General features: G+C 35.7%; 2 protein-coding genes across 5 annotated transcripts in view; one reads left to right on the top strand and one right to left on the bottom strand.

Moving 5' to 3' along the window:
* Nucleotides 1-25,044, top strand: part of COG5 (component of oligomeric golgi complex 5) — a 174,696-nt gene that overhangs the window by 26,995 nt on the left and 122,657 nt on the right. The gene's annotated exons all lie outside the window — the stretch shown is intronic.
* Nucleotides 1,872-7,843, bottom strand: GPR22 (G protein-coupled receptor 22). 4 transcript variants are annotated; one of them, XM_036401309.1, is made up of 4 exons: nucleotides 7,444-7,843; nucleotides 6,172-6,432; nucleotides 5,377-5,544; nucleotides 1,872-3,480 (listed from the first exon to the last, which is right to left on the bottom strand). In XM_036401309.1, exon 4 carries the CDS (start codon nucleotides 3,453-3,455, stop codon nucleotides 2,154-2,156), a length of 1,302 nt encoding a protein of 433 aa, XP_036257202.1. In that variant the 5' UTR covers nucleotides 3,456-3,480; nucleotides 5,377-5,544; nucleotides 6,172-6,432; nucleotides 7,444-7,843; the 3' UTR covers nucleotides 1,872-2,153. The 4 variants fall into 4 exon arrangements, with proteins under 4 accessions (XP_036257202.1, XP_036257201.1, XP_036257203.1 ...); XM_036401308.1 differs by having other exon boundaries at nucleotides 5,377-6,432; XM_036401310.1 differs by lacking the exon at nucleotides 6,172-6,432.

The raw sequence follows: 25,044 nt of genomic DNA, 5'->3' as shown, positions 1-25,044 counted from the left end.
CATCCCAGCTTCTCCTGTTTCTAGTGTTCAAAATACAGAGGGTAGCTGGAAAAGGAAATGAAGAAGGGGTACAAAAAAGAAAAAATAATAGTTTCTGCTTAAATATTTTGGGTGCATTTATTTTCAGAAATTATTCCCAAAAGAATTTTTAAAGTGGTAAATGTGGAGGATATGAGATTTAAAAAAAAAAAAAGAGATTATTGCATTTACTTCCTCTCTGCAGCCTCTCAAATAAGATGTAGGATTTCTGTTCTTTTAGGAAATCAGAGATAACTTGGATAAAAAAGTGCTTTAAATGCAGTTGAATGCAGGTATTTTTGGGCCAATTTCCACAAAAAAACTTCAGTGAAAATATGAAAGTAAGTTTGAATATATGTTACACAGTAATTTCACATCATTTCAAATCAATCAGATAATAACATTTCTAGGTAGAATTTACATGATTATAAGTGGCTACTGTTTGTGGAATATGGAGCTGCAGTATTATATTTTGAGTCTTCAGTTCTGGCAAGCTAAGGCATGAGCTCAAGTAGACTAAGTACATTGCAGGTATTTTTTTTTAAGCCCAAAACCAGTTTTGGCAATACACATATGATTAATAATTTAGCTATGTGGTGGAGAAGAGCTTTTTGTTCCCTTAAAACTGCACCTTTTTTTATACACAACTTCAGAAAAGTGCTTTAGAAATCCTAATTTTTTATGTAATGTTTTAGTCAAACTAGCTCTCGTATTCAAGAGTGTGATCTGCTTTTTTATATAAGATAGTAGTTATTGAGAATTAGCATTTTAAATATACTGGTAGCTGATGACACTTTGATCAGTTTATGTAACAAGAGGAGTGAAATCATGCTCATTGATTTTGCAGCTTTTTGTTTTGTTTCCCCCTCCCCGCCAGGGTTTCATTGAAATGAAGAAATTTTTAAGCATGGCACGATGCGAACAACTTGACAAACTTATGTTTGGATAAATATCTTCATTCTTGCTTACAGTGCTATGGATGATGATAACTTCATAAGGCTTCTTGACACTTCAATGCAGGTTTAAGATGAAATTGAAGAAGACAATGTAGAACAAAGGCATGGGTGTATGCCATGGCTGCCCAGGAAATGCAGGAATACGGTAGCTGGCAGTATTGGTGATTGGTTTGTGACAAGGCAATTGCGTGGCTAGAGCTGAACACAGTGGAGAATAACAAAGTTATCAAGGGCAGGAAAGTTGTCTTTTACTTTAGCTGTGGCATTTGACAATCATATCTGTGTAGATAGATGGTATGAATGAAAAATTCCTGTGTGAAAGGTCCTTGTGTCACACTAGAGGTCGGTGTGAAAAATCTAAACCTTTGCACAGGATTGACTTGGTTGGTTGTCCTTTAGCATCAGGCAAATAATTTTCTCATCCATGCTTTTTGCCTTCATTTAGCCTTTTACTTTGTAATTATTAATTACCCTGTCCTTTGTAATTATTCAAAGTTGTGTATTTTCCATGTAGAAATTTTAGATCTGAGATTGCATATGCAAAACTTTTTACTTTTCTTAAGAGTACTGTTAATTTTTGGACCAGCATGAATTTTTTTCCCCATATCAAAAGTTTCGGAACCATTCACTGAAGGACATAATGTAAATGGCTTTTTCTGTGCATGGTAGTCACATGCTGGAGAAGATTGAAATAAGTGGAATATCTAAATATGAGGTCAAAATGCATCCAGGTTGTAGCTGCATAATATTCAGAATACTCTGATCAATATTGTTTATGAATTAAATTAAAAAAACATATTGTACAAAATGGTGAATTTGTGCTATAGAAAATTATTCCCAAGTGCAATTTTTGCTTAAAAATTATTTTATATTTACAGAGAAACTGAGCCATACAAATATTTTTAAAAGTTTGCACTTCTTTAAGGCTATTTATTTTCTAAAAAAAGAGGACTTGAATATTTTTGACAAATATACACATGGTGTTACGCTAACAAACAGCCATGCAACATATATCTTACATAATGAAGAAATTGAATATACAAGACCTACTCTATTTAACATATATATTGAAAATATACAGTCTCGCCAATAGTTAAAAAAGTTTTTCTTATTTGGCAGTATCTTTTTTTACAATTTGTTCAAATATTCCGTTTGATGTGTTTTGGTGACTACTGAAATCTAGTCAGTGACAACCTGAGGTACTAAACATTTCTGTCTTACTTCGCTGTCTTCAAAGGTAATCTTTTTGTTCCTTTTAGGCTCTATCCATGAGTTGTGTATTACAGCGTTATTTGGCATGGGATCTGCTTCCACTATTGAAACAACTCGCTTTTTCATCTTACTTTTCAGAACTTTCTGAAACTTTTGCCTCGTGAATGCGTAAAGTAGAGGGTGAAATATAGTTGTTCCATATGCCATTACTAGAAAACATAATCTCAACTTTACCAAAAGGTCACTTGGGCCCAAACATAAGATAGTGGTGTTTAAAACAGAGATGGGTGTCCAGCAGAGAAGGAAGGTTGAGATGATCAGAAGGGACATTCTGAAGACTCTCTTTTGCCGTTCTCGCCGCTCCCGGTGCCGTTTCACAGCTCGGCGCAAAGCAATTATGACGGACACGGAAGTCCTTACACCAAAGACGACGTTTTTTCCTGCACTGCTGTGGGACACATCCGTAGTCTCATGCTGCGTGGTCAAAGAAATAGTTTTTTTCTTTCTATTTTTCTTCTTTTGTCCCGTTGTAAATCTTGTACCAATCCGAATATTTAGGGCCTGGAGTATTTTGGTGTATGTAATTAGCATTACTACAACAGTGAAGAAAAATATTGGGATCTGAACGAGAATGTGGTAGTACATTCCTAGTTCAGTGTGATACTCGTTTGTACTCACGCACAGAAGTGTCTTATTTTCCCAAGTGCTTGCACTTTGAAGACTGAAGAAGTTGACTTCAATGAAAGGAATCAGGAAGGAAAACAGTGAAATGATCCATATTGATGTCATTAATATCACAGCCCTTCCCATGGTCAGGATTCGATTAGCAGGTTTTACAGAGATGTCGTATCGGTCCAGCGTGATAGCGAAGACGTTGATTGCAGTTGAAACGCTTGCAAAAGAGACACAAGCCTCATGGAAGCAGCAGATGAGAGCAGTGTTACTCTCCAGTGAAAGCAGAAGGATAACTATAGTTAGAGGAATACATCCCACACAAATTATTACATCAAGTACATGAAGGTTCATTGTAATTATGTTACTGACAGAATTGATTAAGTTGGATTTCATACAGTAAAGTACCAGAACGGTGAGGTTGCTGCCAAGTCCCAAAACAATTTCTAACATCAAAAATCCAGTGAGAGAAACTTGAAAGCTTAATGGATATGACAGTGGTTGGTACATGTTGGTATCGATGTCATCAATGGCATCTCGAACTGTAATGTTAGATTCGGACTGCATGTTGACTTCCAGGATGGGGGACAAACACATTCTTTTGTTGCAGCTGGTTTTTCTCCTGAAAGGTGAAATAAAATATGGAACTATTTGATTTCTTTTTTAAACGCTTATTGGAGATAAATGCTGGGGAAGGAGGAGGGGGGGAAAAGCAATATTCTAACCAAACTCTTAATTTACAGTATATTTAGAGGTTTAATTGGCATGGACTCAAAAGCCTGAAGATCTAGAATAAAGTCTTTGCTTTTTGAAAGAAAGCAGGATTTGTTTGAAAAAAGAAAAAATACTGAAAAGCTTCCACTTAGGGAGGCAAGCCTTTGTTTATAGTGGTGTGGTTTTTCACAAAGGGCTCATTTGTTGAATAAACCATACTTTGTGCATAGCCTTTGTATTGCTTTGAGGGTCATTTTGGAAGAAGGTTGTTAAGTATTAACAAATTAGTGATCAAGATCATTTTAAAAAGCTCTTGTGGAAAAAAAAGTGATAGGAACATGGAGCACTGTTGCTGATGTATCATAAAAAGGATGTTTAAATTATTTATGTCAATTTATCTACCTCTTTCTTGTAAGGTTTACGGTAGTGCTGTGGACTGAAATGTGATGTTCTGTAATTCACCAGATTTTTACAGCGTTTAAACCTTCTGTTAATTTTAATCTCCTGAGCATGTATCTGTATGATGCTTGCCACTACAAGAGGTTTATATAAGTATATATAATTTCAAATGCAAAACTTACATGGGTTTGGGAAATTGAGTTATTACACAATACTACATTTCCTTTTTCTGCTTTGAATTTTCAATTGCTTCAAGAAATCTATGCCTACATGGAATGAAGAGTATTTGATTTTATTCCAGAATATATTTAAGGGAATAATTTCAGCAAATAATATTTAAAAAGAAAATTGTCTCTTTCAGGTTTTTGATTTTGGTTTGTTTTTTTTTTTTTTTATTTAATACAAACTGCAATTAAACCAAGCAGATTTACATAGATAGCATGTTTCTCTTAGGAATAAGTAAGGATCAGAAAGGTATTTATTTTATCTAGCAGATTTTTTATTTTGTGTTTCATCTGCTTAGTTTTACACATGCGGGTAAGTTCTAAATATAGCATCTGCATGTAATACCTGATATTTGTATGATTTATATCGTCAGCCAGCTCTTGAGTTTGTAATTGACTAAATAAAAGAGAGGTTATTCAATTTCTTGTTATGATACTGGAGGGTTTTTTTTTTCTAGGTAGCTTTAAATTTAAGAGGGGACATATTTGGCATGAAAATAAATTTGAATGTCGACCTTTGTTCTATTCTGAATACATTAAAATGGATAGCACTAAGGTGAACAAAACTGAGCTCTTTTAAAATGAAAGTATGAATTAAGCACACTTGGGATACAGTATGCAAATGGATTTCAGCTGCAGTTCTGAAAAGCTTCAGTTGAACAATACTATTAATTGCAAATTGTATGATGAAAATTCTTGGTATTCTTCAACAGCTATTTCACATGTACCTCTTAAATAAAAAAAGATGTAAATTAGAACGTATTACTCTCAGGTGTGAAATGAAACAAGAAATATTTCAAAAGCTTTGTTTCATTTCTAATTTAGGCAACCTCTCTCTGTCTTACATTAACCCTCAGGGATATGATCTCCTCTTGTATGCTGTCCTGGCTGTGAATGGGTTTCAAGAAACCATTCCAAATACATTGTTGAATAAATGAAGTTCTTTTGTATTAGCAAAAGCCAGGAAGAAATCAAAAGCAGATCTGCTAAAACATATGAAAGTCTCACCCTAACATTACAGCAACCGAGTTTTTGTGAAAACAGAAAACCTCAGCTGTGTTAGGTCGCCATGAATAGATTAAGCATCACCTCCTGGGTGCATTGCCTGGGTTTAGGGAAGCAGAGCTGTGTGGCCAGGAGCTCGTTCCCCCAGCGCCGCGCGGGCAGCGCGGGGCACCTACCTGTTCTCTGTGCCTCAGGGGCCTGGCACAGTGTGGCAGCAGCTGGGCAGACACTGACACATGCTGTCACTGAGAGATTTCTGACACGCACTGTACCCTGGAAATCAAGTGGTAGCTGAGCTCTTATTTCATTTCTTGCAGGTTTTCTTGTTTTCCTTTTTTTTGTTCCTGCAGTTCAGCAGCAAAAAGTTCTGATTAAACATGGGGACTTCTTAATTGCCTCAGATACTTCTACAGACCAGGGCATATTCTGTGTGTCTGTTCTGAGTTTCAAGCCAGCAATAACAAATAAACCTTCTTTTAAGTGATGTTAATTTCCTTCCCCTGATGCATTTTGTAGAAGCCTGTTTTTATTTTCCAGGTTTAGAGAATAGTATTTTCTGATCTCAGTTTTCAGAGTGTGTGTAGACATCCTTAGTTTATGGTTGCGTATTTCTTTCTGTGATATTCCTGCTCATTACTTTTGAGTGATGGCTTAGTGAAAGAAGTTGCTATACATCATAAAATCCAGTTCATGTGCTTTGAGAGTAACCATGGGTTACCTAATTTGGTTTATTTTGATTTAAGGAGAATACATAACATCATAAAATTGAGAGAAAAATATCCATTAGTCATTATGACAAGTAAGTTATTTAATGAGTAGTATTGAAAAAGCTTGGTTAAACCTTTATTCAGCTTGCTGATGAAGTATGCATATTCTCCTTTTGGGATTTCATGTTTCATTGTCTCTTCATGCATCAGTAGTTTCCACAATTCTGGTTTTAAATTATAAATCCCTCTTTAAGAAATGCTCACCATTTTAAGAATCAATCATTGCACTCTTCTTTTAATGAAAATCTGAGCAGATGTGTTAGTCTTCCATGTATATTGTTGAAGTGTCATGCACGTAAGTGGTAATGCAAGTGTGTTCCATGTTTTGTTTTTAATTCCTTTATGTCTTAAGAATACATTTTAGGGATGCATCCTGCTGCTCGTAGGTCATACAGCTACAAAGATACCCGGTCAACTGCATTCTTCATATTGTCAGTAGTAAAACTGAATTAGTTGCTGCATGCCCTTGTGAAGGGGAGGAAAAAAAAGGTTAAAAGTAGGGCTATAATGTAAAAAAAATAAAGTAATGCAAGAATGTATTTTCTAATATCACTTATTTAATGAATAAAGGATCTCTAAAAATGGACCTTATAGATTACATAGAAAATCAGTTTGCCTGCTCTCTATTTGCTAGTAAAATCATATTCTTCTGCCAGCTTACATTAATTTAGGTTTTTTGGATAAGTTTCCTGTTCTCCAGATAGTACAGGTTACAAAAAATCCTGGCTAGAAGCACTAACTGTTGGATGCAGTGTCTGTGACTAAAGCTAGAAAATGTAGTTTTATAGCTCTGGTGAGCAGGTAGTTTATACATACAACTCTCGTCTTTTAATGAGAAACTGAACAGAGTTAATGAGCCTTTTAAAAAATACTCTTTTGTTTAATTTGCACACTGTTATACTTTCCTTTCTTGAAATAGATGTTTAGCAAATCCATGCTTTTAATAAATGGCTTGTATGTATAGGATAATGAAAGAAATAAGTTAAAAAAAAAACAACAAAAAAGGGGGATTTCTTGAGCAATCAGAGATTAGTCATATGAACCAACCTTCATAAAGCAATAAGTATGCACTAATTACAGACTGTCTGATCCTTCGAAGAGTAACTGAATAAATCTGAAACGTATTTAACTGCCAATATTTGGAAATACTGCTGAGGGAGGAAAAGCATATTCCCGGTTGCTCTATGTAGTTGTTTTCCCCAATACTGTATAAGCATAAACTGTACTGTCTTCATGTTGTACAAACAAAACAGGTTCTTAATATTCTATAAGACTTTCATACAGAATAACATTTTTCTATCATTATATTTTTAATGAGGAAGGGGAAATAGCATTTAAATATTTCCTGGTCTCAAATATAACAATCTATTACTGCTTAATATAAGTTGAATCTGATCTCTTGCCTTTTTATTCTCCAATTTTTAATTTGATTTAATGTTGCTTATTCTGCATATCATAATAAGGAACAGGTCTTACCTCCACTAAAGATTTGGGAAATTCTCGATGCAGGTGAAGCAGTTCCAGGTTGGAGGGATTCATTTTGTTCACTTGTTAGCAGAGTAGAAGGGAAACAGGGTAATAAGCATATCTTCAAAAAATGACCTTAATGAAAATTTGTGCCTGTACTGTGCCATTGTTTCAGCATACTGCTCATGTATACAATTGCTTTAGTTCTGGTTTACAGGCTGCTGCAGTCTCCCACTCTTCCTACGGTAGAATCAATAAGCATCTGAAAATACATAATGAAAGTAATTTAACATACTGAAGGCTTCTTGTCTCCAGAGACACCACTGAGATTCAGGCTTTCTAAAAAAGAAGAGCAGTGCTTCTGAGAGGAAAGCTTGCGATGGGCAGCTTTTGCAGAATGACAGCCTACCTTGTCGCTTCTCCTCACTGCAGAGAGATGCAGTGCATTCACTAATTTTGATTGGTCAGTGATGTTGGGCTTTAATTGTGCTTCATATATGGGATTGATGCCCTCCCTCCCCCCAATTTATATAAGGATTCTTTTATAAAAGGACTAAATTTACAAATGATTTATGAATTCTGGAATATATTAAGGGTATGCCTGTTTTATTTTTACCTTTTCACTCTTTACTTTGTGTACACTGGAAACCACATGGCACTGAGGAAAAAAAAAAGGGATTAAACGGTTATTACTTTAAAAGCTTACTACAGTCTATATTTGCCTACTTTCCATTTCTGAGCCTTTTAGGTGTTTGAGTTTTTGTTTGATTTTTTTGTTTGTTTATTTGTTTTGGTTGGTTGATTTTTCTTGTCTTAAGAACATTCTGAAATAATACTGCCTCTTTAAGCCATACTGAATTTCACCGTACGTGTTTACATGCAAGTGGTCATCTAGGTTTTGTAGCAATAATTTATATTCGGGATAACTTGATACCCACATGTATATTAAGAAAATTTATTTAATCTTAAAAAAGATTATTCAGACCCTGATAATTATTCAGACGTGATGATTTGGTTGATTCATGATCAGAAAAAAATTATTTTTAGGATCCATCACTATCTACAATGTATGTATAGTTGTGGAGGTTATTAATTTTGGTGAAATGTAAATTTCTAAAAAAACTTGCATGTTCCACATGAATTTTGCTAGAGACTTGTCAGGTTTTTGTAAGGATGTCTTTCTTGCATGATGTTCTTGACCTTCACTTTGCAAGGGATGTCTTTGTTTTCACTTTTTGTTTTGTCACTTACTTCTGAATCTGCTCCATCAGCATAAGCAATGCTCACAACTGTGTAACGAGAAGTGTAGCACAATATCTGTTTTAATTTGTACTGGTGCTAAATAAACCTTGGAAATCATTTCAGTATAAACCCCAAAATAATATTTTTCAAAATTGGTTTGCTGAAACAATTAGTTTAAGAATATCTGAGTATAAATTGTCCTATAAGTAGTTTATAATCTCACATGAGTGTGGGACCTTTTTTCGCCGTGATTTAAAAGATTTTTAAGGTTTTTTGTAAGGTGTGATAAAGTACTGAATGTTAAATACATAAGTAACTTCTTACATAAGTAACTGTGTTAAGATGGTAGTTTGGGTCAAATTTTGATGGAGTCCTCTGGTTTTAGGTTGTTAATGCAAATACATAATGCAGTTGTGTAACTCAGATGTCTTTATTTCTTTTCTTTACTTTTTCTTTCAGCCAGATATCCAATATATCATTTATCTTTAGGTAACAGCATGCTTTATTTATTTTTTCCTGTTCCATACTCTCCTGCATTCAGAAACCATGTAAATAAAGATTGCAGAAACTTTGAACAGAGATCACTGGGTACCAGCTGGCTGTGCTGAGTAGCAGCTGATTGAGCCCTTTGAGCTGTCCCTGTATCATCTGCCTCTCAAGAGCTTGAAACCAATGATACCAGCATAGCTCTTAAAGGTGATGTGATAAAGAGGATTCCCGAAATGAAAGCATAAATACTAATATATTAAAGAGATTTACTTGCTTCACTTTCAGTATGACTAAGGATAAGTAAGGAAGCCTGTCTAAATTTAAACAGATGAATCTCCATCTCCCTTTCTAATTCTTCAGTGTGTGCCTGAACAAAGATGGAGGTATTGGATGAGCTGTTCTGTTAGAAAAAGATGTACACACAGAGGAAGATTGTAACAGGATTTTGGGTATATCATGAATATATGGTTCAAAGGCAGGCAAAGGGGTCACAAAAGACTACCTATATGACAGGAGGTGATATTGGCAGAAGTTTAATCTGCAAAAAGTGTTTGAGAGGAGTGATAAGGAGCTGAGTTGTGAACATATATTAAGCTTAAGTTTTCTGGAGACAAAATCAAGAAAAGAAGGAGTACCATATGGAGGCAATCAGGAGTAGGTGGATGGATAGACATGCTTATAAGCCATTGCTGTGCAGATGCTAGTTAAGATGGTGTGAACAGATGACTTCATCCTCAAAGGGTAGATAGGGAAGAGTGGGCAAAAGGAGCCATGTGCAGGCACCCAGGATAAACAGAAAATGTGCTGTTCTTATACCTGTTTCTATATCAGTACAGATGGGAGAAAGAATTTGACTGGTGTTTTGGCTTTTAGGGTAGTGAAAAGTGGGGTGAAAAGGTAATGAGAAGGTAGAAGTATCAGGGAACAGCAGGAGTCCTAAACCAGGAGACTGTTGATGAAGAGTCTTAGGATTGAGAATGGCAGCACAAGGGGAAAGGAAGATCCAGATGGTAACAGAGAATAGACTGTGAAGGGTTGAGGCTGCTGGGTCTGATGTGGGGGGAAAAGAAATGCAGAGAGGCAGGAGCTTGAATCAGAGTGGAGCACAAGGGTGTAGAGGCGTGTGCATGTAAAGGGACACTGGGTGCACAGGGGTAGAGATAATGGCAATTGCCATAACACACACCCCTGTAGCACTTCTGAATCCAATTCAGGAGTCATAGCTGTATGTGAGAGTATATTTTTCTGGTTTGCTGAGTGGAGGAAATCCAGACATTTGCGAGTTGTAGTGTATTTTTTGGTCCTCTTCTTTATCTACTGTCTTACTTTCTACACAGAGAAGTAATGTCCCAACATTGACTGTTACTGCATTCCCTAACCATGGTAGGTCATCTCTAGGTCTGAAGGTCAAAGCTCTGCTGTTTAGTTTATAAGATCACCTTGAATCAGTTTCTTGAACTGCAGTGCTTTAAATAAGCTTAGTTTGTTAAAAAAGACTCATTAGGCTCAAAAGGTCAAGCAGGGCCAAATGAAGTACCCAGTTCTAATGTTTTTCTACCAGAGTCCTTGGTTTTGGAGCTTTAGAATTCTTTTAATGTGTTTTATAGTTTAACTTTACATAAACCTACTGCAGACTATTTTAACATCCAGATGTCATGGATCTTCTTCATGAAGATCTTTATTGGCACAGTTGTGAGACTGTGTCTGCTCACTTCCCTTGTTCTCTGCATTATTCTTTTTTTCTTCCTGACTGTTTCAGCAACACTTTCTTTCTTTGTACTGCACATCTTGTTTCCTTCTCTGAATATTGCTGCTCATTTAGTGACTATTTAGAATTTTACTGCGTCTGGGTCTAAAAATGTCATCTGTTTTCATATTAGCAAGAGACTTGAGATCCTAACTCATACAGTTTTTTTTAGTGCCACATAGTGTCTTTAGAGCTCAAGTTGTTTTAGAAAATGAATATTGTGTGGTTTTGGATATCCTGCCCTGGGATTGTTGTTCAGCATTATTTACATGGTGTATCTGCACAATTCCAGCTAGATAGCTCCTCTGTACCTTTCATTTACCTACTCTGAGGAGTGTCATGCCCAATTCTAACCTCGCTCTTCTGCATATTTTGTGATTTGTATCTGTTCTAGCAGTCTGTGAACTATATCTAAAATTGTTTCTTACCTTGTTGTATATCAGTTTCCTCAATAGTCAGTTGCAAAGAATTTTGTTAGAAATTGATGAAAATCCAGTAATTTCTATAGTATCAAGGGAAAAGAAGCAATGGATAATAGCTGTTTGAGTCTGGGAGTCATACTGATGTGCCCTTGTTATGCTGAATTTGTAAATGTGTTCTGCTTTCTACCTGATACTGAAATTACAGCTTGCTGGCCTGGATCATGCTGGAGCATGCTTTTATGTAAATGTTGACTCTTGACCCATACACAAGATCTAGTCATAAAGGTTTTTATTATTATTTAAGAGTGATATGGTGAATAGATGAAAAAGTTTGTTAGAATTTGTAGATACCATTCTGACTCGGATGGTAACATGGTCTTTTCTTTCTTTTGGCTCAAGTACTTTATTCTCATTTCTTTAATCTATAGAGAACTGTTCTAAGGCTATTATTCCTTTTCTGCAGCAAGGACTGACATCCAAAAAATTAATTTTCCATTCGGTGTCTTACCCTTAAAGTTTATTTCTTTTTCTCCCTTACTATTGATTGCCATCTTGCTTTGTTTTGTTATTTTTATAATGACTTATTTAGGTTGGGTTTTGTGAGGGTTTTTTTTTTCCACTTTTCTAACATTCATGTTTCCCTTGACAGAAAACAGTCCTGCACATGGTACATTGTTGATCTCAATTCTGCCGCTGCAGAATTACATCCCTGGAAAAATCTGGATTTTCCAGATTAATTGTATGTTGTTTCACTGTGCTTCCTCTTGTATTTACAAAGATGAATACTTTTGGAAGCAGCACAAAGAAAAGTATTTTAAAATAGGCATAGAATAGATAATATATAAATGATATATAAAAAATATAATAGTATATAGATTTTACATGTTTATGTATTTTATATATAATGTGTACATATTAATTTTCAAGATTCAGAGTTAATGATAGCATAGCAGCTTAAGTATGGAAAAATTAACTACTTTTGCCATGGAATAAGAACGTCTTATAAGATTCCTTTGGGTCTGTATAACTATTAGGCATAGGTTGTTTGTTCAGTAGTATTCCATGTTAGAACAATTATTGACCTTTTCAGCACTGGAAGGTTCTGTACTCATGAGGAAATGTGTAAGTTAGAGAATGCCCTTTAGCTATTAGTACCAAACATGTATCTTGTTTTAGTTTTGCACAATGAGGTGATACCAAAGAAGAATTGCAAAACCATTGCTGGCTATCACTCATATGTAGGGAAGGCATCCTTTTTGTTTCATAGCAATACATTTGGTTAAGTAGTACAGGTAAATCATGGTCGTAGTGCATTATTGCACAATTATTTAAACATTTTAGTAGAAATAAAAGAAAAGCATTATCAGTTGTGCTCAGGAGGGAAGTATGGCTGGTAAATTTAACAGTAATTTAAATAACATCCGTCTCACTCTGGCTTTTTTCCATGGAGGTGGTTTGTCCTCTAGTATAAACATTCATAATGAGTGGTGCTGTGTTGTAGTAGTTTTTGGCAAAAGTTAATTTGTGACTATAAATTTAAAGATATTTTTTCATTTTTCTTCAAAATTGTAATACTGCTATGAATTTGGTTTCTCCTTTATTACAATTGTGCTTTGAGTATTCTGAGAACTTGAGAGGTTTCTGCTTTGTAAAATATTCTTAGTTCGAAGTTGGTAATTGTTACTGAATTTTAGTGAGGATTTTCATTATTATGGAAAGGCTTTTGGAATTCTGACATCGTATCTTTTGTATTGCTTTGAACATACAAATAAAAAAGACACCTGCTCGCATTGTGTGAGCCTTGTGAAAGCGTGCCTGAAAGAACATTTGTTCCCAAAGTTGCAAAGTGGTTTAGCATAGTAGCTGAAATGTTCTGGAGCTGGAGTCCTGATGCTGTGTAGCTGTAGAATGAGGAAATACTGCCTTGTGGTTTGAAGTCCCCTTGGATTGCTTACCTTTCTTTCATGAAGGTATTTTGCATGTTGGAGGAAGTTTTCAGTGCTGTTGCCTGCTGCTGGTTGGCTGTGTTGCCCAGCGCCTCCAAGTCCCAGCTCCTGGCAGCTCTGTGTTTGTGCATTGCACAGCAGCCTCTGTGTAGACCTGTCAGGAAGTGTTCTGCCTGGCTGATTATGTTGCTTTGGATTGGGAGGCAGCTGAAGTTAACATGCAGGGTTGAAACTTCAGGATCTGGTTCAGGATTCTCTGTCAGATACTCTTGTTGTGAAAGTCATGAGTAGCCAGGTGTGCAGGATGGGCAGCAGCAGGAGCAGCAGCACTAGCTGCCCTGTTACAATCCTCTAATGCAGGGGTTTGGTTACAAACCTTCCTGCTGTTAATATCCTTTAAGTGGAATTGCTAATTTAAAACAAAATGAGAAAACAAGATTTTCTCTAGAGTTGTTTATTCAGCAGAGATCATGGATAGACTTTGTTTCTAGTAATTTTGTAAGCTAGAAAGGCAGTACCATTGTCTCTTAATTAAGAGAAAGTGTTCACATGGTGTGCCTAGTAGAGAGCAATGTTCTAGCTGAAATTAGGAGACAAACCTTAGGATCCTAATTGCCTTGTAAGTAAAGAGTGAACACAACATGAATAGGTATCAACTGTCATGTCCCTTCAATTTTTTTAAGGCTAACACAACAGTGTAAGGGTTACCACAAGGGTGACTTCATATGTGTCAGTCTCGATAAAGTAGCTGCTTGGGCTTGGCTGAATCAGTTTGGAAAGACTACAAAGTGTGTGAAAAGGAACCAGTAGGCTTACTACCCTTAAAATCAAAGTTCAGTAACTCTGCATGTGACAGGAACATACTTTGCCTTCTTCAGACAACAAAATAAAACCTAAGGACAGTAGTTAGATTCCCCCCCTTGTTGTGAATGCCTGATATAAGCAGTTAAAATAAGTCAGCATCTGTGTTCGGTTCAAATGTAGGTAGTTATCCTCATCAGTCTGACAGTGGTGATATTCCACAAATGAAATTCTCAAAATCTGAAAAATTATATGCAGTACGTTTTCTTGTCTGATTTTTTTAAATGATAAATGACTCGGTTGTTCCCTCTTTGCCACCTTGGTTCTTCAGTTGTTTTTACGAGGTTGTTCAGGGAAACTGGTAGAAAATCTGTTTATGTAGTGCCATAAAAAGACATGTGAGAGAAGTTTAAATAGTTTAATAAGCTATAATGATAAATGCATAATAACATGGAAATTGAACTAATTTAGTACAGTGTGTTGGCTTCACATTTCCTCTACTAAAAAAATATTCATTTGATTGATGTGCATGTTGATCTAAATTTAGATTTGTGTTGGTATCATATTCAGTTTATTTTTGTTCTTCCTCTGTTGTTTGGGTTAATTCATTTTCATAATTTGTACCCATAATATAGTTTAATTTTTTATTGATTATTGGAAAACATCTCTTACTTTCTTAAGTGGATAAATGAAAGAAAAATATAAACCCCTTCAGATTTTTTGGGTTTTAAAAAAAAATGTATTTTTCTATTGTAGCTGTAGAATCTAACATAAATACCTAAACTGAGTTAAAATGCATGCATACGCATGCATATGAAGAAATAATTTTGTCTGTGAAGCTCTCAAATATCAAGGATTTTTGTGCCTAAACCATAGTTTCAGTTTTTTTCCATCTTCTAAAGTATTTTTAACCTCACTGCATAATTGTTGTCTTTGAAATCGCTTACTGTAATACTGAAGCAAACCACAGCTTGTATGAAAAATGCTTTCATTTGCTGTTTTTTGGGAGAAGGCTGAGAGCAGTAGTGTCAGCGGTATGTCTGAGGAAGGGAATACTGTTTTGCACTGTATATGGTTGATGCCTGGAGCTGGCTTTGCAGTCATTAGGCTTGAAGCCTAATGTTTTATTTTACTAATAAAATCTTGTGAAATTTAAAATGGTTGTTCAAGACGTTTTTATTGCAGTGATGGATGATGAGCAAATACAGGTTTATGGAGAAAAAGCTTGTCAAATTCTTCAGCAGCCTTCACTGATGATCTACATAATCAATTTTAAACCATATAGGTAGCATGAGTTGCAGTGGTAGGAGCTATGAAATGTAGTTGGAATAGGAAAAAAGAAAAATGTTATATGCATTATTTCTGGTACCTTTCAAAGTGAGAAGCTTCACTATTTCTAGGTAGGCTAGCAGCTCTGCAAAATAATACCTTGGGTTAGGAGCTCCTGGAGGAAATGTGGAAGACGAGGAGTAGCAACAGCAACAACCCATCAACAGGAAAACCTTGTGAGTTATTACCTACTGACTTCCTGTTATCGTGCTGTCGTTCTAAAAGAGAAATTGCCATTCTGACACAGGTAGAGGTCTTTTCTAGTTCTCATTCTTTCCACAGTAGATCTGGTGCCCAGTGAGAATTTATTCCCTCTGAGAGACAGCTGGATATGGAGAACATTATTAATCAAGCAAATTGGTTTTAATGCGAGGAAAGAATGAAAGGAGAGGAGAGCCTGCCCTTTGAAAGTGGTTATTACTTTAAACTTGCTGGTCGTTAGGCTTGAAATGTTTTTCTTTGAAGTTGCTTTATGTTGTAATACCTTTTCTGTGGCCTTGCTGTTGAAGTAAAAGGAAAACTCAGCCTGCTCTGTTCCCCCCAGGGCAGTTGGGTTTTTACCCTGCAAATTTTATATATATTCTTCAGAAACCTATTTTGTTTGCCACCATCAAAAAATTCTAGGCATCTACCTGTTTATTGGACTCTTGCTATTACCCTGTTTAATACTCCCACTCTGACATCTTGAAGCTGGCATTATCTCAATAAGCTGTACAGGTCTAGGCTAGAATACTTCAACAGGGATTTTCCTATGCTGTTTGTGTGTATCTGTAGGACTCAGTGGCTCTTGGACTGTTGGTTGAGTGCAAACCTTGATAAATGTTGCAGGCTGTGTTGATAGCATTTGTGAGAGTATAAAAGCCACTCTCAGTAATCTCGAAGCCTGTAGGCAAAGCAGTTTTTACAATGTACTTTGGGGCAATAAAGATTGATAGTTGACAGAGTTTTAGTTTGTATTCAGTACCCTTAATCTAGAGTGAATTTATATGGACAGTTAGAGATAGTATGGATTAACATTTAAACTGAGGATTTTAGCTTCTGTGCAATGTCCACGACCACAATGCCCGAGCATTGTGTGTCTGCTTCATAGTTTCTGTTCACATTATTGTGTTTTGTAGAACAACAGTTTGGTTATGTCCTAGATGCCTAGCACAGATCTGGAAAGGCTGTCTGCATTTCATTAATCTGTCCAGTCTCTGTAATACAAAATCAATTTCTTTTTGAAGAATGCATGGACTGTAGAAATTTTCCACATTTATTCTCTTTGCAGATCTTTAAGTACAGATTTTTAATGATTAACTAGACTTGACAAAGTTAAACCAAGGAAATGCTTTGGAGTAATAGGGAGAGAATTGGGGTTTGAATGGAAAAAATAGTTCATGTATCTATCTCTCAAGACACGATTTTTTTTTTTTTCTAAAATAATGTATTGGCAAAGTCAGAATATAAGTTATTTCTTGTGCTAACTTTACTTTTATCTAAATTGCTTTAAGCCCTCAACTGCATTGGAAGAGGGGCGGGGGAGCAAAACAAACCTTCAGAAGATGCAAATAATTAATGAGATTTTTAAAAATGTATTGATGAAACAGTATAGAACTCTCTCCTTCATCATCAATCTTTTCAAAATTAAACACCCCCCCACCTCTAAAGAAACAGGCCTTGCAGTATGCATAGAAGATTATTAAACAGGGGGCAAAAATGCAAAATTTTGTTTCACCTGTAATTTGACATTGAGAAGTTGTTGCTTCCAACATCAACTAGGAGGTTAAATTAAGTGTAAAGATGCTTCATAAGTAAAACCTATAACAAGCAGTACCATGCAGTTTGACAACAGTTAACCAAATCAATATTGTGAGTAGAGCAAACTGGACATAATGTTTTTATGTGTGGTACTTTGGGTTCCACCATACTGAAAAAAACTGTCACTAATATATTAGGTGCCTTGTATTGGTGCATTTCCCCTCCTCTCATTCTTGCCAGTGCTACCTTAGGTGTGCGTGATGTGGCAGGAGGAAGAAGAAGAGACGCCTGTTGGGGATGAGCCAGGCATGGAGTTAGTTGCATGAATATTTGATGAGAGCTAAAGGAGTCGCACAAAAGGACAGGGAAATGGTGAGAATTGCTGCAAGGGTGACTGAGCTGCTCTTCAGATTTATTTATATAGGCTTTCTTCATTTTCTTAATGATCTTTTGCTATAAATAGACAGAGGATGTTGAGTGTTGAATTTCATGGTTGTTTTTGTACAAAGCTGCTAAGAGCTTGACTTGTAATCCTGCTTTAAGTTTTGGGTGTTTTGAAAAAATTCTTTAGCAATATCAGTATTTCTTCACTTTGGTACCACAATATAATTCTGTTGAATACGATTGCCATGTATGGCAGTTGGCTGAATGGCATCCTGTGATCAGCTGGGCACAAAATTGCCTTGAGTAGATTTGATCCACAACACAAGGAAATGAGAATGGAAGTGGGATTGATCCCAAAAATTCCATGAACCAGCAGCTGCAGAGGGAACTGTGGATTGTAGAGAGTCCACATAAAATTGCTAATCTGTAATTTTAAATCTTTGTTTAAATCTGTGATTACGATGCAAAGTTTTTCTTTCTGTGCTAGCCTGGAAGCATCTATATTTTCAAAGTATGTTTGAAGATTGCTGAGAGTTGCTAGATGTAGACACTGAAGAAATGAATTCACCAAATCACTAATCTTTTTAATTTTTTAGATTCTTTTTAGAAATACATCCAGCTGATACAATTTAATATTCTGGTTTTGTGCGGAGTCTTGGCTAATGCATCTGTTGAATGAATGAATAAATAAATGGAAAGAAATGCAGTTTTAATTCTGGGAAAACCTATTTTTATTTTTTTTTGCTTGTAAAATTGGCAGCAATATTCTACTCTAGGATAGCATTATTGGTTACTGACACAGTGGAATAATAGTAGCAGTTAGAAATACAAGTGAATGTTGCTGAGTTTTATAGCTTGAGCTTTTATTATTTTTAAGTAGTTTTAGCACCTGCAAAATAATGCAAGAAGCTGGATTCTCTTTTGACAAATATTATACATTCACAGGTTAATGTATAGCTTCCAGTTTCCATTGATTACTATTGTCTAGTAAGTGCTTGTTAGATATCAAAGCAGTGAACAGTGTGAGCAGGTCACAGAGTAGGTCAGCCTCTTCTTTGACAGGCTCAAGAAGGCAGCCAGGCAGCTATTGTTTTACTCTCTGAACAGAAAAATTTATTCCTTTGGCTGTGTTTTGGCTTTTGAATTGCCACTGTGAGTTAGTAATTTATTTATTTTTGTTGATATTTGAATTATATTTGAACGTCAAATGAGAAAATTCTGTTATGCTGCTTCTGGGAGAAGAAAATCATATCCAAATAGTTTTAGTTACTATTAAAACCCAGCTCTTTGCTGTTTTGTTTAGCTGATACATACAGGGCTACTCAAAATGCCTGCTGAGTCCATCACCCAAGGCATTCTCAATGCTGTTTCAGCTCCTCTACCAAACCTGGGATTTTGGGGTGCTGACTCTGCTGGCACAAGGCAGCTCTTGGTGCTCTTGAGGAAATCTGTGACTGCTCGACGTGATTAAAACCACTGTCACCACTGCCATGACAAGCAGTGCTCCATGTGAGCCTGACATGTGCAGCTGAACACTCTGTACAGAGTATTCTGTAACTCCTGTGATAGATATACCATAGTTATATTTTGTATGGATGTGTGTGCATGTATAAAAATTATAAAATGGTTATAAAAATGACTTGATTCACCCAAGTGCTATGAATTAAACTCTTTCTGGCAACAGAAACAATGTCATTTTTGAATTCTTCAAATGGAGATTCTCCAATGCATAGTGCATTCTTCAAAGTGGAATCCTGTTTTGAAAAGGTACCAAGAAAGAATGGTGAATTTAAATTTAATCTCCTTAGCCCAGAGGCTTTTAAAAATAACCTTTTTACCAAGGATGGGCATGCTGCAACGGCAATGGAAAAATCAGTTCAAGCTGTAGTTTGAATGGACATTTTTAGTTTGAATGGACATTTTGACCCTTGTTTTATTAATTTTGACAGTGGAGATAATTTTCGCCCTCTTTCCCATTTAACTAAAGTTTTTCTTTCAACGTTTTTTCTGCTTAGAATTGGTATTATGATCTTTGTGGGCATTGCAAAGGAGAAAAGGTGGACACAGATCTACTTAAAATCTCAATCTCTGATAAAATTTAGATTTTTGTACAAATGAAGTAATAGCATTCCTGTCTTCTTTTATATTTTTAATAGAATCATAGAATCATTAAAGTTGGGAAAGAACTCCAAGATCATCGAGTTCAATCTTTGACCAAACACCACTATGTCAACTAAACCATAGCACTAAGTGCCATGTCTGGTTGTTTCTTGAGCACTTCCAGGGTTTGTGATTTTACCACCTCCTTGGGCAGCCTATTGCAATGCCTGATCACCTTTTCCGTGAATAAATTCTTCATGATTTGTGATTTTCCTTTGTGTAACCAAACCAGTTCATAAAGTTTAAAGAAATTATGGATTTAGAGTTGAAGGTATAAGAAAGTTCTTTTCTTCACTTCTCCCACATTGGTAGATTGCCTAACTCTCCATTTTTACTCATGGGTAGAAATAAGTCAAAGGGAAAAACAGACTGGGGCAAAAATAATTAATCAGCTGGGAATGGATGCAACATTGGACAAAATCCTAAGGTGATACTAGGTAGGAGGCAAAGAATGATATTTCTGTTATAACACTGTTCACAGGACTTTTCTGGTTGCTGGGTTTAAGTGGAAATTTGTTTCTCAAACAAGTTACTTTGTATTCAACTTCTTCCCTTTATAAAAATGCTTAAAATGATAGCCAAAAATGCTGTGAGATCTTAAGATGGGAACTGTAGACAGTTGCTACCTTCTAAGAGTTATTTAAAAATACAGTCTTTATAGTTTATAAGCAATTTTACAAACTGCAACCTTGCATCATGATTGAAAAGCAGTAGGGAAACTGATTTTTCTTCCAAGCTTCATGCATCAAATGTGTTTTTAAATATTAGAAAGGGCTGTAGCAATTGCATCTGAATATAGTATTTTCCTTTCCTTAACTGTTTAAAGCTGAGAATCATTGGCTGTGTAAATATTGATAGCTTTAAAGACCAGAGGAAAAATTACTGTGAAAAACATAATCTGGATAGACTCAAAATACTGCAATTTCAAGATAAGATTTTTAAATAGAATATGCTAAAGCTAATTTGAAGTAATTCTCCCTTAATAATAATAAAATATACAAGTCCCCATGGTGCCCCATCACCTTTGTGCAGAAAATGGCAGCAAGGAAAAAAACTGCCACTACTCAAAGGATCTTTTACAATTACAATTGATTGAAAAAATTAACAGTGCATGTAACACATAAAATTTCTTTCATTAAATATGAACTTGTTTGAAACATAGACTGTAGTCCTTCATCAGTGCCTACAGAATGATACTTTACTCATATTTGAAGAAGGAAACCTCTTAGTGTAAAACATTGTGTGTTGGTTGCAAAACCATTGCAGTTGTACATGGTTTTTAAATTATCTGAAAAATTGTATCTTCTCAGGCTCTTTTTAGGATTTCCTTGCTTGAACTTACATTAAAGTAAGGACAATTGAAGAAATGGTGGTGGAGTTACGCTCTCCTTTCTGTTAGTAATCTAGATATGATCTTTGATACATTAAGAAATATTAATTAATGCACTAGTTCCCATAACTACTCGAATGACTTCACTGATGTCTACATTAAGCTGATGCTTATTATAAAAAACCTGGTTTTGTAGTTGATCCTGGTAATATAAGAGACAAAATTATAATTCTGCTGTTGTGAATATAATAAATACTGCTCTTATCTGTATTACCAAGGCACACACATCTATCTCTGGTGAAATGTAAAGCTCCATGTTGGCTTTCTAGTAAAATGCTAAATATTAGAAGTAAGTATTTTCGTACTGGTGATTGCTGAACATGTGAATAAAACAGATTTATGGATGGTAGGGTTTTTTGTATGTTTATGTGAAGTTTCTATCATCATGTTATGCCACACTTGCAGTTAGAATATCTGTGCGTAGAGTTCTTAGTAGAGTGATCTGGATCTCAGACTGAGCAAACCAGGCTAGATTTTGAATCAATTAGAGCATTTTTAAGTCTGGAGTTTATTTTTAGTCTTGAAGGGAGTTCAACAGGCAAAGATGTTTTACATTTTCTCCTTTGTGTCATCTTGGACAAATACTTTTTACCTTAATTCGTGGATGGATTAAATAAATTGGCAGCTTGCTTAGACAGAACCTAAGAAAAGCACAAAGAAAAGGCAATTCTGTCTTGGAACATTACACTGCAGCCCTTTCACCTGCCTCTGAATTGCAGTGAATGACACTTCCTTCTTCCTTTTGATCTGAAGCTTGATTTATAAAATAATAGTTTATTGTTCTATAGTAGCACAGAAATCAGGGTTATGAGGTTGGTTCAGAAAGAGGATAAATGAAAAGAAGGACTGGTATACATACCTGTAGAAGGAAAGTAGTTATGCTGCTTGGTTTCCCTGCATAAGTGATCCCACTTGAGAAGGCACGAGTGCAGTAATCCCATTCTTAGAGAATAAGTTCTCTGAATTCCTGCTCAGAGAATAGGAAGCCATTGAAATCTTGAAGTTTATGGACTTGTGCTTCTGTTTCTAGTCCCAGTTCCAGGTTTGAAAGTCTGAGCTGTGAAAGTTTTGGTTCATCAGTTTCACAAATTCTGAAGTGTTGCTTACTTAAAGCAGGTTGAGGTAGTTGCACCAGTGTATTATGTAATGTTATACTCAAAAACATTCCCCCTACCAAGGTAGTCAGAAGAAGCTGGTTTATATCACTCTGTTGTAATGTGTAATAGGTGACCTACTTTCATACTTTCTACTTGGGAACACAAAGAACAACACTATATTTATGTACTTTGAGATCTTCCTACACATTTCTCCATCCTTTCTTTTTTTAGGTTTTTCCTCCTTTTTTCTATTCTATGCCCAGAAATTAGAGATTCAGTGAAATAAAATGACTTAAGTTTTTTCATTTGACCAGGGTATAAAATATGCATAAATTTCTATTAAATGTAATCCTAAATGTATATTTTCACATATCTTTGAAAATAAGAAGGATTTTTTTTTACTCATGTGTCTTTCATATACCTCTGTATTTGTCTGAAATTTAGGTTTTTGTATATGTGTCACATAATTTTTTTTAAGAAACTCTTCAGTCTTTTTATTTAGTTTTTAGTGGTTTTTTTTTCTTGGTAAAGGAGGAACTCAACTGTTGCATAATTGACTGTGAAAAATGTATTATTAAAATTGATACAGGGAAAATGCTGTTACATGTATAGCTTAAACTAAACTCTTCTCCTTGCACTGACCTTTTCTACTGTATAATAAAACATACTATTCTAACCAAGTCAGATAGCAGAAAATTTTCCAGCAGTAATGTTTTTGAGATTCATGGCATCTGTTCAATTGGCATTTATGAAGCACTTGGAGATACTCAGATGAATGAGGCTGTGTTAGTGTATGTGTTAGAGGGCACCGTTAGTAGGAGCAGCATGTCTAAATAATTGCATCTTGGACTTTTATAAATTTAGTTGTATAGAAACCATCCTAAGTAAAACAGCCTATGAAAGGCAAAACATAAGCATTAAATTCCTTGGATGCCTTTTATTGGGAAAGCAGGATTCATAAAAGCACAGTATGTTGCAGGCTTTATTTCACAGTTCTGCCAACACGAATCCAATCTGAGCTCGAGCACAGCTGCTATTCCTGCCAGTCCTCCTCACTCTCCTGATGGAGCTTGATCAGCTCTCTTTGTTTTCTCTGCTCGCTTAAAATGAACGCTGTTTAATGATCTTCACTAATGAATTTGTGATGTCCTGTTCAGGGACTTTTATCTATGGAGTGCTTCCCCCCAGCATTAAAATATCCTTTACTGACATAGTATAGGGTAAGGGAATGAGAAAAAATAGATGTGAAGTTCAGGATGGATTGTGATGGATAGAAATACATAGAGAAAACTAGATGTTCTTACAACAATTGTGCTATTCTTTTTATCCCTGTAACACAGTTACTCCTCCTCCGCCCCCCACACAACAGATTTGTAATGAAAGAATAGAATCTTGTGCAGGCTGCAACTCCCAAAGGTAAAACCCACAGTACTAGACTTCCATCTGTATAGCCTATTTTATTTCAGGGAGATTTCATTTAGTTTTCCTTGGTTAAATTAGTCTGAAATACTGTCTTTGCAAGTTCATTAAAATTATTCTATAATGGGCGTCTACCGTAATTTTTGAAGTTGTATATTCAGTTTCTTGGTGGTGGTGCTTGCTATTTACCTGATGTTCTTGTCATCCTTTCTGCCATGTTCTGATGTTTGTCGTGCTCTCTTGCCTTTGCACTCACCTTCATGGCCAGTTGTCTTGTTCCTGACCTGTTCTCCATAGAAGTCTTTTGACCTGTCCTCTTCCGCCCTTATAGTTAAAAAGAAAAAGTCACCTGTGTTAGTTATGTGTAATTGGAGTGGAGAAGGGAATCCTCTTTGGTTGAATAATATATTTTTAAAGAATTTAAGAAGAGTATTTCACCTGAATATTTATCTGTAATGTTTACATTTACCCAATGTAGCCCTTACTGATTAGTAAGGGCTTTTATCTGCTTGAAGAAACTAAAGCTATACATGTACAAAAAAAAGCTCCCCAGGGAGGGGGATAGTGCTGGGTTTTGTTTCTACTCTGCAGCCAGCATGCTAAAATGTACTGAATCAATACTTGGAATCAATACTGGATAGTTTCTTAGGAGCAGTTAGGATCACAGAAGGCCTAATCCTGATGAGATCTGTGCACTTGGATAATTTAATAACCTGCACAGCTACGGGGGCAGTGAATCCTCAGTGCTGAGTGAGGGTAGGACTGGGCACAGGCTGCTGAGAGCTTGGCTCGCCTGATCACTGCTCCACAGACTGGGAGTGCTCCAGGGGTTACTGACTGCTGCTCTTCACTAGCTTGTAAGACACTATTCTTATCCCTCTCCTTTGCCAAGAAATCAATCCCTCTTCCTCTAAAACATGAGCAAATAGCTGAATGAAGTAAGGGAATTACTATGAATATACATAGGATCCACCTAAGTTCTTTCTGGAAGGGCAGTGATTGAACATTTGAAAAAAGCTGATACCAATTATTATCTGAATAATCTGAACTTGTCTAATTGCCATTTGGAAACTTTTCCCACAGTTTGTACTTATTGAAGGTGCTTGTTTCAATACCAGATAATCTGACACTTTTTTTCCCAGCTTTGTTGCTCTGCTCAACTCTGCTCTCTAAAGAATTTCTATTTCTGCTTTGAAATTTTTGAGTGCTTTTGCCACAACTAATTTGTGCCTTAACTACTTTATATGTTGAAGGCATGTGCTAATTTGTGCTAATGAGTTACTGAGTAAATGGAAATCAGAATAGATACTAATTGCTAAGTAAGACAGTGAAAACTTGATGTCTGTACAAACCAAAACTTTACAGATTCACATACAGAATTTACACAGTTCTGGTTTTTTATTGCTTTAATGTGCAGCTTCCTACACAGAGTGGATTAAAGACT

Source organism: Molothrus ater, chromosome 5 (genome assembly GCF_012460135.2).
Source record: "Molothrus ater isolate BHLD 08-10-18 breed brown headed cowbird chromosome 5, BPBGC_Mater_1.1, whole genome shotgun sequence".
Classification (NCBI taxonomy): domain Eukaryota; kingdom Metazoa; phylum Chordata; class Aves; order Passeriformes; family Icteridae; genus Molothrus; species Molothrus ater.
Note: the sequence above shows the minus strand (reverse complement) of the source record. Positions and strands in the feature narration are given on the sequence as shown.